The following is a 14,442-nucleotide window of genomic DNA, read 5'->3' as shown; positions in this document are numbered from 1 at the left end:
CACTTGGGCTTTAGCCTCCGCATTTTATTCAAACCTGTTCAATGGCACTTCACAGCCAGAAGTGAAGGCAAGGCTCCTGCTGCAAGGATCGTCTGCCGTAGCTAGGAACGGGCGGAGGAGAGAGAGCTGGAAGCAGACAGCAGATGTCTGGTTCATGACAGGATCTGTGTCTGCACGGTGGTTGTCAGGTACGGAGCTTGTTAGCCATCCCCAGGGGCTGGAAGAGGGACAGACTCTCCCCTGCTCTGTGTGGCATATCCCTCCTGTCCTCTGTCTTGCCATCTCCCTCATGGCCCTGTGCCTCTTTCACACCCTTGCTCTTCACCAAAGTAGCCTGGGATCTGTCTCAGGTCTCACCCAGACCATCCCTGGGGTATCCAAGCTCCTCCCTCTGTGCCACTCCCCTGCCCCACCTTGCAAGGCCCTTCCTTTTCAGAGGTCAGTGTTAGCGAGCTGTAGCTCATGAAAGCTTATGCTTAAATAAATGTGTTAGTCTCTAAGGTGCCGCAAGTCCTCCTGTTCTTTTTGCGGATACAGACTAACACGGCTGCTCCTCTGAGACCAGTGTCAATATTGTCACTGAAGCGCCCATCAAACCTCCGTGGAAGGTGCGGTTGTCCCAGAGCACTGGGTCAGGCCCTGCCCAGCCAACCTCTGGCCTGGCCAACAGCTTCAGGCTTCAGCCACCACCTGTAGGGGTCTAGAAGAGGTTCCTCCCCCTGTTTTGGGTTGGTTGTGGGCTTTTGTCATCACCTTCCTCTGATGGCTCTAGCTGGAGATGGGAGGTTGGACAGGGCCAGGGCTCCGAGGTGGCTCTGAGCAAGCTCTCTCTCAGGTGCTGGGCTGCCTGGTTCTTGCTCCCATGCTCAGGGTCTAACTGATCACCATGTGTAGGGGCAGGAAGGAATTGGGGGTGACCTTGGGGGGTTTTGCTTTCCTGTGCAGCGTTGGGGTGTGGATCACTTGTCAGGATTATCTGGGTCTATCTCAATCACTTCCCTGCCATTTGCAGGGACCCGGTGCCCAGGGGTACCTGGGCCCCTCCTGCTCTCTGCTTGTGGCACATCATAGTCTCATTCCTTGTGGGCTGTCATAGTTTGGTGTGACTTTGGTTGTTGGGTTGCAGGTGGTGGGTGCTGCTGGTGGCCTGGGCTATGCAGGAGGTCTGACTGGATGATCTGGTTCCTTCTGGCCTGAAACGCTATGCTCCTCCCCTGACTTACTAGCATGTTTTTCCACCTGACTCTTCCTCTGTCCCCAAATTCTTTAAGGCACAAACACTTCACAACTCAACACTGTCTTTGCCTTTCGTTTCCGGCCTGTAGATGTTACTGCTCTTTACAGAGCAAATAACTCTGGGCAGGCGCCCAGCTAGGAAGAGAGGTCCCAGAACTTGGCGCTTGTGCCAGTTACTGGGCATGGACTTGCAGGTGCCGTTTTTTCTTTTGGTGCCATGATGCGGGGAGGGGAAGCTGAGTCACTGGAATTCAGAGCAGAACTGTGCGGCTGGGCAGCCAGGGTTCAGGAATTGCTCTCATTGTCGCTGTTGAAGAGCAGTAAACGGGCATCTTTATGAAAACCTGACGCCCGCTTCTAAGTTCACCCTGACTGGAACTGTCTTACACACGGCTTTTAGAACTGGCATCAGTTACACTCCTTGGCAGCACGTGGCTCCAGAAGATAGAAGACGATGCAAAAAAGGGGGGATGTCCTGTCCATATGTTTGTAGTTGTTTATATTACGGTGGCACCTGGGAATCCCAATCAAGGATCAGGGCCCTGCTAAGCCAGGTGCTGCACAGAGAAGTAACAGCTAAGGCAGTCCTGCCTCAGCATCCTCATAGTCTTGGGCATCAGGGTGCAACAGGTGGATGAAAAAGACAATAAATTGGGGTGGTTTGGAAGAATAAAATGACCAGAGGTAGGAGAAGACCAGACTTCCTGGCTAGTCTCTTGGCTGGCCACTGGCAGGCAGGAGGGAATGGCGGGGATCACAGCACGGGTAGGTTTTAAGGTGGGGTTCTGTAGAGGGTAAAGGAGAATGGAAATCATCACGGTGAATATCCTCTCGATGCGAGTTTTGTACCAATACATTCCATGGCCAACTCCAGCGAAACAGAAGGCAATCGCTGATCAGTGTCATCACTGGGTTCACACAGAACTGGAGTAAACCAAGAGTAGCAGAGAAATCATTACAGCCCTTGGAAGAAACGGAGATTGAGCTTTGCCAGCTGGATGGGTGTTGCCCTGTGCAGGCTGGTCAGAAGGTATGTTGGGCTGGTCCGCAGCTCAAGATTAAACAGTTTCATAGTGAGAAATGTGCTACCTAATGCCCTGAAAGGAGCTATTGTCACAGACTAGTCCCAGGAGCTAGTCCAAGGACTCCCACGGTGCTGAAAATGTGGGAAGGGATAACACCCACCACTGCCCCGCCCTCAGCTCTTGAGCTGCTGCAGGGACCCCTGAAATAGGATCCACTGCAGGTTATTTCAATAAGGCATAAATAGAGCCCCTGGCTGGGATTCAGGAGACCAAGGGCCTGTTCCCAGCTGTGCAATTCATGTGCAATTCTGCCTCTCCAGTGCCCAGGAATGAGGGAGAGCAGCTCAGAGCTGGGTGGGGCTGCTGCCTGTGGGCTTAGGAACCATCATAAAGTTAATGTATAGCGAGGCCAGGAGGCCGCGCCTGGCCACTGGGTAGGAAGGGCTAAGTCCATCTCTCTCTCTCTCTCACACACACAATTTAAAATTGGGTCTTTTTCTAACAACATAACTCAAATAACACTTAGAGTAGCTTTCTTCAAATTCTACCAACATGTTCTCCAAGGCTGTTGGAGAAAATGTAACAATTGTCGGGCTAAATTAATCTTCCATTGATTTTAAGACCCAAAGGGCCCATTGTAATGATCTAGCCTGACCCCAGACTCTTACCATTTATCCAGCTACGTTTTAAGTGTGAGTGTACAGCACAGACCCTTCCTACTCCACTGTCCAATAGACAAGTGTGAGAAAGGTATTTCCTCCACTCAGGGCCAGATTAACTCTTCTGCGGGCCTAGGGCTATTAGATTTTGTGGGGCCCCTGTATCCAAGTCTTTTTCCTAATTTAAAACAAAATGATCACAATTATGGCATCGAGGCTATTAACACTTTACTAAACTTGCCTCTTATTTAACATAAAGCCATTCTGTGGTTACATTTGAGTTTTAAAACATGTAGAATATAGTTAATTCAAAATAGCCTACTACTTACTTGAGAACAGCTGTTATATTAGTTTCTTTCTGGGAGGGAGTTTGGGTGCAGGAGGGGGCTCCAGGCTGGGATTCAGGAGACCAAGAACCTCCTCCCCACCCTGCTTGCCAGAGGCCGCAGAGACGTGCCAGCAGCTGGCCCCTTCTGGGAGCGGCGTGGGGCCACCGCATGCGGACAGCCTACCTGAGCCCCGCTGCACCAGGGCCACCAGAGCCCGAGGCCGTGGCCTGCCACCCCTAAAGCCCTGGCATTAATCCAGATTGGCCTCCAGTTACCAGGGCTCAGGAAAACAAGCTACGAGGGACAATAGGGCCTGCCCAGGCCAGAGGAAAGAGATGGCATGGTGCTGTGGAGCCACCAGATTGGGAATGGGCCGGGGGGACCAACCCCCAGACATGCTGCAGCCCTCGCCTGGACGGGCCGGGGGGACCAGCCCCCAGATACGCTGCAGCCCTCGCCTGGACGGGCCGGGGGGACCAGCCCCCAGATACGCTGCAGCCCTCGCCTGGACGGGCCGGGGGGACCAGCCCCCAGACATGCTGCAGCCCTCGCCTGGACGGGCCGGGGGGACCAGCCCCCAGATACGCTGCAGCCCTCGCCTGGACGGGCCGGGGGGACCAGCCCCCAGATACGCTGCAGCCCTCGCCTGGACGGGCCGGGGGGACCAGCCCCCAGACATGCTGCAGCCCTCGCCTGGACGGGCCGGGGGGACCAGCCCCCAGACAGGCTGCAGCCCTCGCCTGGACGGGCCGGGGGGACCAGCCCCCAGAGACGCTGCAGCCCTCGCCTGGACGGGCCGGGGGGACCAGCCCCCAGACAGGCTGCAGCCCTCGCCTGGACGGGCCGGGGGGACCAGCCCCCAGACAGGCTGCAGCCCTCGCCTGGACGGGCCGGGGGGACCAGCCCCCAGACAGGCTGTAGCCCTCGCCTGGACGGGCCGGGGGGACCAGCCCCCAGACCTCACAGGCCTGCCTCTTTCTTTCATTTTAGCAACCCTGCTCTGGTAGCTTGTCAGGCCAATACACTCAATTGAATTAAACTGAATGGAATCCTCCCCATTTCATCGCCTGACGGCATATCGGAAACACCAGGCTGAGCTTGCTGCGTGCTGGGTTTAGGAGCCAGGCGTTTGCTGCTCTTATGTTACCTGAAGGAGCAGCAATGCTTAACAGAGCAGCCACTCCCGCCCTGCAGCCGCTCTGCCGTGCACACAGCTCACAGCCCTACCTGTGCTGTACAACAGGTGAACTATATTGACCATAAAACCCTGGCCCCAAACAGCTTGTACCGCGCAGCCAGGTGCAGGACACTGAAGCACAGAGTCAGCAGCCAGAGTGGGGTGGACGAGGATCCTGGGATTTTCATCCAAAAGTGAGAGAGAGAGACTAACCCCCACCTTCCCTCGCCCCAAGTCAGCAGCGGCCTGACGCCAGCTGGGAGGCCTGACGTGAGTACCAGTGTCTCATGGCACTGAAGGGTGCAATGCTCAGGCTTTCGAGAGGATGGCTAGAAGGTACTCAAGGCTCATGGGCACCAAGAGCAGTGCTGGCATCTGACTTCCAGGAACATGCAGACAGGTTTGAGGTAGGTGGGTGGGGTAGCTGGAGCTCTGGGATGCAGTGAGACTTGCGGGGGGTGGGGGGGAGTGCTGGAGCCCTGGGATGCAGTGAGAGGGGTGGGGGGTGGCTGGGGATCTGTGACACAGTGAGAGGTTTGGGGCAGGTGTGTGGGGTGGCCAGGGCTCTGTGATGCAGTGCGGTTTGGGGCTGGGGCCCTGGGATGCAGTGAGAGGGCTGGGGTGGAGGTGTATGGGAGGGTGTCAAGGGCTCTGAGACAGAGTGAGAGGTTCGGGGGAAGCAGGCATGACCGGGGCTCTCGGATCACAGTGAGAGGTTTGGTGGCCAGGGCTCTGGGATCACAGTGAGAGGTTTTGGGGGCCAGGGCTCTGGGATCACAGTGAGAGGTTTTGGGGGCCAGGGCTCTGGGGTCACAGAGGTTTTGGGGGCAGGGTTCTGGGATCACAGTGAGAGGTTTGGGGGGGCAGGCTCTGGGATCACAGTGAGAGGTTTGGGGGGGGGGCAGGGCTCTAGAATCACAGTGACAGTGAGAGGTTTGGTGGAGCCCTGAGTTATTTTCTGTGTTCTTCCCCATGTTTAGTCTCCTAGCTCCATCCACAACTCCCCACTCCCCAGTTAGACACACAATAAACAAGCCATTTTCACAGGAAGCAGGTCCCTTTGCAGCTGGCAGGCCCCCAGAGGATTCTCCCGAGCTGGGATGCATTTAGGAGGTGCCTGACATTATGGGATCCAAACCTTTGTGAGTTGCCCAGGTCAAGGTCCACGCACTCACCTTGTCTGGGAACTGCCTCACCCATTGTGCGTGCTACCGGTGTAAATCCCAGCAAACAAAGGAGGTTCCAATGTCCCACCAGTATGTCCCATTCACCCACCCAAGCTCAGGGAGGGGAGCTCCGTTCTCGAGGAAGAGTCCTCTTGGGGATGTTGTGAAATCACGTTTACACTAAAATGTCAGTAATGTTCCATGTGTCCTGTAGCTCATCTGTCCAGTGGAACTGAAGCTTGAGGGCCAGAAGTTTCAAAGGCACCTGTTAGGTGCCCAGCTCCCTCTGAATTTCAGGGGGAGTTGGGAACCTTGTTCCTTTTGTCTCTCTGGAAAATCCCATCCTGGCTGCCCGGGATGCTCCTGCTCTGAATTGTTTCCTGTCTCTTTAGCAGGCAGTGCAATGCCCTTGAAGCAGTATTTCATTGGTGTGCTGCACCGTCTCCAGAAGGGGCCGGGATACACATACAAAGAGCTGCTGGTCTGGTACTGCGATAACACCAACACGCATGGACCCAAGCGCATCATCCGAGAGGGGCCGAAGAAAAGAGTGTTCTGGTTCTTCCTGGTGCTGCTCTCAGTGTCGCTGCTTATTCTGCACTGGGGGACAGTTGTGCAGGGATATTTCTCCTATGGTGTCACTCCATCGCTCTCGGTGGGATTTAAAGCCATGGCATTCCCAGCGGTCACAGTCTGCAATGCCAGCCCCTTCAAGTGAGCTCCTTAGGGCCTCTGCACTCGACAAGTCCGGGGGAGTGGCTGCTGCCCCTTTGGGACTCTGCCACCGGGCCTAGTTATAACAAATATGTTTGCATTTTGTCCATGCAGCAGATTTTGTCACAGTGCAACCGGGTGTCCATAGGTGCTGGAGCTCGGGGTGCTGAGGGGGCAGTTGCACCCCCTGGTGTGAAGTGGTTTCCATCATATCCAGGGTTTGCACCCCCACTGTACAAAGTGTTCCAGCCCCCTCGTTGGGTCACCCAAGTTGACGCAAAGGGGCTGCCTAGTTTTGTTTGTATGAGAAAATCTTGGGAAAATCTGCACAACTCTATCCTGCCAATAACTCAGCAGGGAACATAGTGCCCAGCAGCCCCACACACAGAGCAGCCGCGGGCCGTGCCTGACGGGAGTCTGCTATACGGGCACGCTCAGTGCGCCCTGTTCACGCCGCAAAACAACTGGGGTATGAATCATGTACAGGAAGAAAACTATAGGCTCCCATTTAGGCCACTGGCGGGGGTGAAACACTGCCAGCAGTAACACTGTTCCTAAGCATGGGTTTGGGTACGCACGGCATGTTAGGAGCCAGCCATGCCAGCTGCTGCTGATAAATGCAGGTAAAGTTACGAGGGAGATGGGCCCTTCTTACGCTGACAAAGCTGGCTGTTCAAACCTATGTTGGGTGCCAGTTTCCCCCCAGGCTGTTCTGGCACCTGTGGCTTGCCATGGCCCACTAGGCACGCCCTCTTTCTCCAGGAAAGTTCTCTGGATCAGGGCAGAGAAAGAAGTGGGGTAGTACCAGGGGTGCTGACCGATTTTGGTGCATCTCTTCCTTCCACAGCAGCTCCTATGTATTGAGCAGGATCCCAGAAAATCACCTGAAAGACAGTGGCCATAACTGAGAGCACATTCATCAGTAGAACACAGCTGGCTTCGTTCTCTGAATCCTGGCACCTTGTGAAGTTATTTACACCAGCACAAAGATCATGTAAACTGCTGATTAAACCAGAGTGGGACCATTTTATGCCCACTGTGCAATGGTGAAAATGACTGCCCAGGTACAGGGCTCCTGGCTAATTTTATATCTGGTTCTTGCTCCAGGATACACATTCTAGCCTAGATCACACTTTGTACATGGACTGCATTCATTTTTCAGTAACTCTTTATGAAGCTACCTAAGGCCCGTGTTCCCTATAGACATTCAATCTACTGCAAGCCACTGCCACCTTCCCAGCACCTGCTAACTGCTCTTTGTCCTTCAGATACTCCAAGGTGAGGCATCTATTGAAAGAGTTGGATGCGCTCACCGAGGCAGCCCTGGAAAGGATCCTGCAGTCCAAGCATGGGGACGCAATCTCAGCTCCCCCACTAAGCTCCAGTGAGACTGTTTCTCAGAGGTTAGACCTCAAGCTCTGGAACCAAATCCCCTTGGTTCTGATGGACGAGAGTGACCCAGACCATCCCATCATTATCGATCTCTTTGAGACCGACCAAAGCGGCTCAGGAACCCGACCCAACAGTTCCTCTCCCGCCCTGTCCAACGTGACGTCAGAAGCAAAGAAACACAAAGTGGCAGTGAAGCTGGTAAGTGTAGGTTTATGGCTCCATGCAGACGTGCTCTGCACTTCGTTCAAGGACACAAATGGGAGTTACACAAACATTTGGGGAGGAGAGTTAAGCCGTGGGAGTAAGGCAGATAGGGCTGTATCCATTGACATAGCCTCTGCTAGAACATAAAGCACAAATGGGGCCTCTGGATTTTGTTTCTCCACCAGGTTTCTCTCTTGAAAAGCTGTATCGTGTGGTCCATGCTGGCTCATAAAGGGGCCCTGGCACAGCTCTGTGCATCATTTCCAGTCATTTTCTCTCAGTTTAGAGCTGGTTGGAACTGAGCATGGATCCCATGTCAAATGATTTCCCGCACAGTGACACACTGGGTGTATGGCTGGGGGCTGCTCCATCAGGCTGGTGCATCTCTGGAGGGTTGTTCCATAGGACTTGCCGGTAACACTGGTGTAGTGGGGGGCTGCTGGGTTTGAGATTTTCTAATCACACCAACACAGAAAGTTCATTTAACAGAAACACTTCCAATCCTTTTGGCCTGATCCTGCCCTGGGTGACACACCTGGGGCTCTGGCTGCAGTCATGAGGGATTCTCAGTGCCCACACCAGGATCAGGCCCACATTGCAATTCCCGGAGAGGAGCCAGGCTGAGTTATTCCCTCCAGAACCCAGCTAGCTGCAATGAAGACGGAGCGTTTCCCCTGGTGTCAGCAGTCCCAGGACAGTGTCCTGTGTTTGTGTAGGGTAGTGCGGCCTGTATGCGTCTGTGCTGGGCCTGCTCCCCCAGCGAGGGCTATTGGGAGCACTCCGGCGAGAGGCGGTTCAGCTCCTGGCAGGGGGAGACCCTCGGAGTGCTCTGCAGGGATGCACGGTAACTGAATGAGGTGACGTGTACAGCAGGGGGGTTTCCAGGTGACATTCACCTGTGCTCAGAGGCCAGTGTCAGATGCCCCACTCCACTGAAGCCCTGTCCTGCGGCTGTACTGGGAGCCATGGGCGAAGCTGCACTTACAGGCATCCTTGCTCTGCAGAAAGTGTCTCTGTGTGCAGGCTGTTGTGGGCAGTGGTGAGGAGGGTGGGCTAGGACGGACCACAGGATTCAGGTTCATAGATGCCAAGCCAGAAGGGCCCACTGTCGTCATCTCATCTGCTCTCCTGTATAATTCAGACCAGAGAACGGCCCCACAATCATTCCTACAGCAAAGCTTCTAGAAAAACACCCACATTTGATTTAAAAATTGCCGATGACAGAGAATCCACCACAACCCTTGGTAAATTGCTCCCGTAGTTAATTACCCTCTCTGTTAAAAATCTCCACCTGATCTTGTGGCCCCAGTCCCTTCCGAATACAGCAGCTACCCAGCCCTTAGGCTGCCAGAGCAGCTGTCGTGGAGCTTCTGAGCAGTCTTTGGCCCCGTGCTGCAGTACAGGTTTCCCTTCCCTACCCAGCCACACTTCACCCACAACCAGCCCAGTGATGGGGTTTTACTGGCTGATGTGAATTGCTCCTTGAAGAAATTCCCCCCAGGGTGCCTTGGTCCAGGCAGACTGAGGCATGGCAGGATCCTGGGTGGGGGGTTGTGACGAAGTGGGACTGTTCTTAATGTTTCCTCTGAATAGTGTGGGGGTGCCTCAGTTTCCCCTAGGCAGTTCTTAAGTCTCTAGGGGGTGGGGTAAGGGTGTATGATCCTTGCAGAGCCCTAGAGGGCCGGTGTGTGCAGGAGTCTGGACACAGAGAATGGCCGACACCCTGTTTCCTGGCAACTGATGGCCTGGGCCCTTCCCCCCTGCAAGGTCAGAGCTGAAGGGCTGGAGAACAAAGGAATCAGGTGTCCTCCTGGCCCGGGAAAGGAACAAAGCCCAGAGGAGGAGGGGCTGGAGGGAGTTTCAGTTTGGGGCTGGCTGGGACATGGAGTGAAGTGCAGACGTGGTTGTCTGGCTCACTGCCCCCCAAAATGGACCCAGCTGAGGGGTCCCGTTCTCTGCACCTGCAAGCTCTGTGTTAGACCATGTTCCTGTCGTCTAATAAACCTTCTGTTTTACTGGCTGGCTGAGAGTCCCGTCTGACTGCGAAGTTGGGGTGCAAGACCCTCTGGCTTCCCCAGGAGCCCCGCCTGAGCGGACTCACTGGGGGGAAGCGCACGGAGGGGCAGAGGATGCTGAATGCTCTGAGGTCAGACCCAGGAAGGTGGAAGTTGTGTGAGCTGTGTGTCCTGAAGACAGGCTGCTCACAGAAAGGCGACTGCCCCAGAGTCCTGACTGGCTTCATGGGGAGCAGTTCCAGAGCATCGCCCAGGGACTCCGTGACAGGGGTATACAGGAATAGGGAATGAACATTCCATAGGCATTTTGGGCCATCCCACAGGATGAACAGAGAATTCTGTCCTTATTACAGAAGTCATTAGGATGCTTCAAAATCCCAGTAGAAAGGGGATCATTCTCTATTAAATTCTTTAGGATTTTAGAGTCATGAGAACATAAGAACGGCCATACTGGGTCAGACCAAAGGTCAATCTAGCCCAGTATCTTGTCTTCCAACAGTGGCCAATGCCAAGTGCCCCGCGGGGGATGAACAGAACAGGGAATCATCAAGTGATCTATCCCCTGTCACCCATTCCCAGCTTCTGGGAAACAGGGGCTAGAGACACCATTCCTGCTCATCCTAGCTAATAGCCATCGATGGACCTATCCTCCATGTATTTACCTAGTTCTTTTTTGAACCCTGTTATTGTCTTGGCCTTCACAACATCCTCTGGCAAAGAGTTCCACAGGTTGACTGTGCGTTGCATGAAGAAATACTTCCTTTGTTTGTTTTAAACCTGCTACCTGTTAATTTCATTTGCTGACCCCTAGTTTTTGTGTTATGAGAAGTAAATAACACTTCCTTGTTTACTTTCTCCACACCAGTCATGATTTTATAGACCTCTATCATCTCCTGCCTTAGTCGTCTCTTTTCCAAGCTGAAAAGTCCCAGTCTTATTAATCTCTCCTCATATGGAAGCTGTTCTATACCCCTAATCATTTTTGTTACCCTTTTCTGAACCTTTTCCAATTCTAATATCTTTTTTGAAATGGGGCGATCACATTTGCATGCAGTATTCAAGATGGGGGCGTACCATGGATTTATATAGAGGCATTATGATATTTTCTGTCTCATTATCTATCCCTTTCTTATTGATTCCCAACATTCTGTTAGCCTTTTTGTCTGCTGCTGCACATTGAGGGGATGTTTTCAGAGAACTATCCACAGTGATGCCAAGATCTCTTTCCTGAGTGCTAACAGCTAATTTACACCCCATCATTTTGCTTGTATAGTTGAGATTATGTTTTCCAATGTGCATTACTTTGCATTTATCAACACTGAATTTCATCTGCCATTTTGTTGCCCAGTTACGTAGTTTTGAGAGATCCTTTTGTAGCTCTTCGCAGTCAGCCTGGGACTTAACTATCTTGAGTAGTTTTGTATCATCTGCAAATTTTGCCACCTCACTGTTTACCCCTTTTTCCAGATCATTCATTTCTACAGGCCACTCCTGGCTTTATCTCTGTTCACCTTTATAGGAATAAGCAGAGAGGGCTGGCATCGGATCAGAGGGAGAAGAGAAAAGAAGATGACCCTCTGTGTGTTCACTGAAGGGAACAGATCATTCTCCCCACACCCTCACCATCAGGATGGCCTAGTCTCAGGTTGTCTGTTAGTTACACATTAATATCTAACTCCATGTGTCTTCAGTGCAGCCACAAGGACACCCCCCAGTGCATCTACAGGAACTTCACCAGCGCAGCCCAAGCAGTGACAGAATGGTACGTTCTACAGTCCACTAGCATCCTCTCGAAAGTCCCGCTGCAAGAGAGGATCAGGATGGGCTACCAGCCAGAGGACATGATCCTAGCATGTCTGTATGGGGCAGAGCCCTGCAGCTACAGGTATGTGGAACCCACTGAACTTCTACTTATTCTCAGTGTCACTTGAAACTATATTGGCACAGAGGGCTTCGCAGTGCCACATGGTCCCCACGTTATTGTGTATGAGACATGCTGTGATCCTGCATTGTCACCTGCCAGTTTTGTCCTTCTAATTGACTGCTAAAGAAAAGCATTTGTAGGGATCTATAATAGTGTCATGTGAATGTACTTTTTGGGGTTTTTTACTAAATAAAATAGGCAGGTAAGTGTGTAGCCAATGGGAACCTAAGAATTGCCAATTTGGCTCAGACCCGAGGTCCATCTAGCTCAGTATCCTGCCTCTGACAGTGTACGGCACCAGATGCTTCAAACGAAGCTGTCAGAACCCCCAACTAGCAGATGTGGAATAATCTGCCCCCATGTTAGGACTTATCCTGCTATCTAATAGTCAGAGATTGGCTTACACCATGAAGCAGGAGGACCAAGTATTAACTGCAGGATAACAAAACATATGATCAATTAGCCTACCACCCTTTAGCTCTCCCTGGAGGGTCACGGCTTGTACGTGATTCTTTCAGAAATTTCACCCAGATCTATCATCCTGACCATGGCAACTGCTACATCTTTAACTGGGGCATGGATGAGGAAGCCCTGATTTCTTCCAAGCCTCGAGCAAAGTTTGGTAAGTACTAAAACCCCTCCTAAAAGAGACAGAACAAAGGAACTGGGAAGGCTGGGAAATGTTCCTTCTGCAGACAGCAAGTTCTACTGCACATCATACAGAGACTGTTGATTTATGTTCCTCTGTAGGGCTATGATTGAGTTCTTAGAGGTGCAGGATTAGAAAGGGGGGTAAACCCCCAAAAGGGACATGGATTACATATGCAATGGCAAAGGGTATAACACAGAATAATGGGATGACTTTAAGAAAAGTGCATCTCATCTGAATACCTGGGAAAACACCCACAGAATCAGGTTTTTCCTTTCCACACATTGGCTGAGTGTAAGAGTCCTTTTCAAAGCATTAACAGGTGTAACAATGGTCAATCTAAGGATGAAGGGTCTGTTCTCCTCTCTCAGTGGAGAGGGATTTCCCTGCAGAGTAAGAGAGTTCATCTAAACATTGCATCTGAAGAAGTGAGTTTTTTACCCATTAAAGCTTATGCCAAAATAAATCTGTTAGTCTTTAAGGTGCCACCGGACTCCCTGTTGTTCCTCTAAACACTCACGTTTATATATAAACCCTGCACTTCATGTTGTGGGTTTTTGAATATTGTGTTTGGTGCCCACAGGGCTGCAGTTAATTCTGGACATTGGCCAACAAGACTACATTCCCTACCTCACATCTACTGCTGGGGCAAGGCTTATGCTGCATAAGCAGAAGAGTTTCCCGTTTCTTAAAGACCAGGGCATCTATGCCATGTCTGGGACAGAAACCTCTATCAGCGTATTAGTGGTATGTGTGACATCTCATCAGAACAAATCATTGGAAAGTAAGACCCTCTGATGGGACAGCAGCCAAGTTTGTCTTGGCCAATCTGAATGAACTGAGTTACACACTTCATAGAATCCTAGAATCATAGAATATCAGGGTTGGAAGGGACCTCAGGAGGTCATCTAGTCCAACCCCCTGCTCAAAGCAGGACCAATCCCCAACTAAAACAGCCCAGCCAGGGCTTTGTCAAGCCTGACCTTAAAAACCCCTAAGGAAGGAGATTCCACCACCTCACTAGGTAACGCATTCCAGTGCTTCACCACCCTCCTAGTGAAAAAGTTTTTCCTAATATCCAACCTAAACCTCCCCCACTTCAACTTGAGACCATTACTCCTTGTTCTGTCATCTGCTACCACTGAGAACAGACTAGATCCATCCTCTTTGGAACCCTCTTTCAGGTAGTTGAAAGCAGCTATCAAATCCCCCCTCATTCTTCTCTTCTGCAGGCTAAACAATCCCAGCTCCCTCAGCCTCTCCTCATAAGTCATATGTTCCAGTCCCCTCATCATTTTTGTTGCCCTCTGCTGGACTCTCTCCAATTTGTCCACATCCTTCTTGTAGTGTGGGGCCCAAAACTGGACACAGTACTCCAGCTGAGGCCTCACCAATGTCGAATAGAGGGGGACGATCACGTCCCTCGATCTGCTCGCTATGCCCCTACTTATACATCCCAAAATGCCATTGGCCTTCTTGGCAACAAGGGCACACTGCTGACTCATATCCAGCTTCTCGTCCACTGTCACCCCTAGGTCCTTTTCCGCAGAACTGCTGCCTAGCCATTCGGACCCTAGTCTGTAGCTGTGCATTGGGTTCTTCAGTCCTAAGTGCAAGACCCTTCACTTATCCTTATTGAACCTCATCAGATTTCTTTTGGCCCAATCCTCCAATTTGTCTAGGGCCCTCTGTATCCTATCCCTGCCCTCCAGCGTATCTACCACTCCTCCCAGTTTAGTATCATCTGCAAATTTGCTGAGAGTGCAATCCACACCATCCTCCAGATCATTTATGAAGATATTGAACAAAACCGGCCCCAGGACCGACCCCTGGGGCACTCCACTTGACACCGGCTGCCAATTAGACATGGAGCCATTGATCACTACCTGTTGAGCCCGACAATCTAGCCAACTTTCTACCCATCTTATAGTGCATTCATCCAGCCCATACTT

General features: G+C 52.0%; 1 protein-coding gene and 1 long non-coding RNA gene across 6 annotated transcripts in view; one reads left to right on the top strand and one right to left on the bottom strand.

Moving 5' to 3' along the window:
* LOC140918040 (uncharacterized) overlaps window positions 1-14,442 on the bottom strand; it is a 56,646-nt gene that overhangs the window by 16,364 nt on the left and 25,840 nt on the right. Inside the window, exon 4 of one of the 3 annotated variants that reach the window (XR_012161062.1) lies at window positions 5,602-7,190. This is a non-coding gene — a long non-coding RNA (uncharacterized lncRNA). Of the gene's footprint in view, window positions 1-4,063; window positions 7,191-7,781; window positions 9,031-14,442 lie in introns of those variants that run through there. The other 2 variants (XR_012161061.1, XR_012161063.1) reach the window with 2 other exon arrangements.
* The window catches only part of LOC140918038 (epithelial sodium channel subunit beta-like), a 39,169-nt gene continuing 24,730 nt past the window's right edge, over window positions 4-14,442 (top strand). For 2 of the 3 annotated variants that reach the window (XM_073361610.1, XM_073361612.1), the window contains exons 1-6: window positions 4-4,833; window positions 5,985-6,306; window positions 7,575-7,896; window positions 11,609-11,802; window positions 12,360-12,463; window positions 13,074-13,237. In XM_073361610.1, the coding sequence (XP_073217711.1) occupies window positions 5,996-6,306; window positions 7,575-7,896; window positions 11,609-11,802; window positions 12,360-12,463; window positions 13,074-13,237 (1,095 nt within the window). In that variant the 5' untranslated portion in view covers window positions 4-4,833; window positions 5,985-5,995. Of the gene's footprint in view, window positions 4,834-5,837; window positions 6,307-7,574; window positions 7,897-11,608; window positions 11,803-12,359; window positions 12,464-13,073; window positions 13,238-14,442 lie in introns of those variants that run through there. The other variant, XM_073361613.1, reaches the window with a different exon arrangement.

This window comes from Lepidochelys kempii, chromosome 10 (assembly GCF_965140265.1).
Source record: "Lepidochelys kempii isolate rLepKem1 chromosome 10, rLepKem1.hap2, whole genome shotgun sequence".
Classification (NCBI taxonomy): Eukaryota; Metazoa; Chordata; order Testudines; family Cheloniidae; genus Lepidochelys; species Lepidochelys kempii.
The sequence above is the reverse complement of the archived record's forward strand: the minus strand, read 5'-3'. Positions and strand labels throughout refer to the sequence as shown.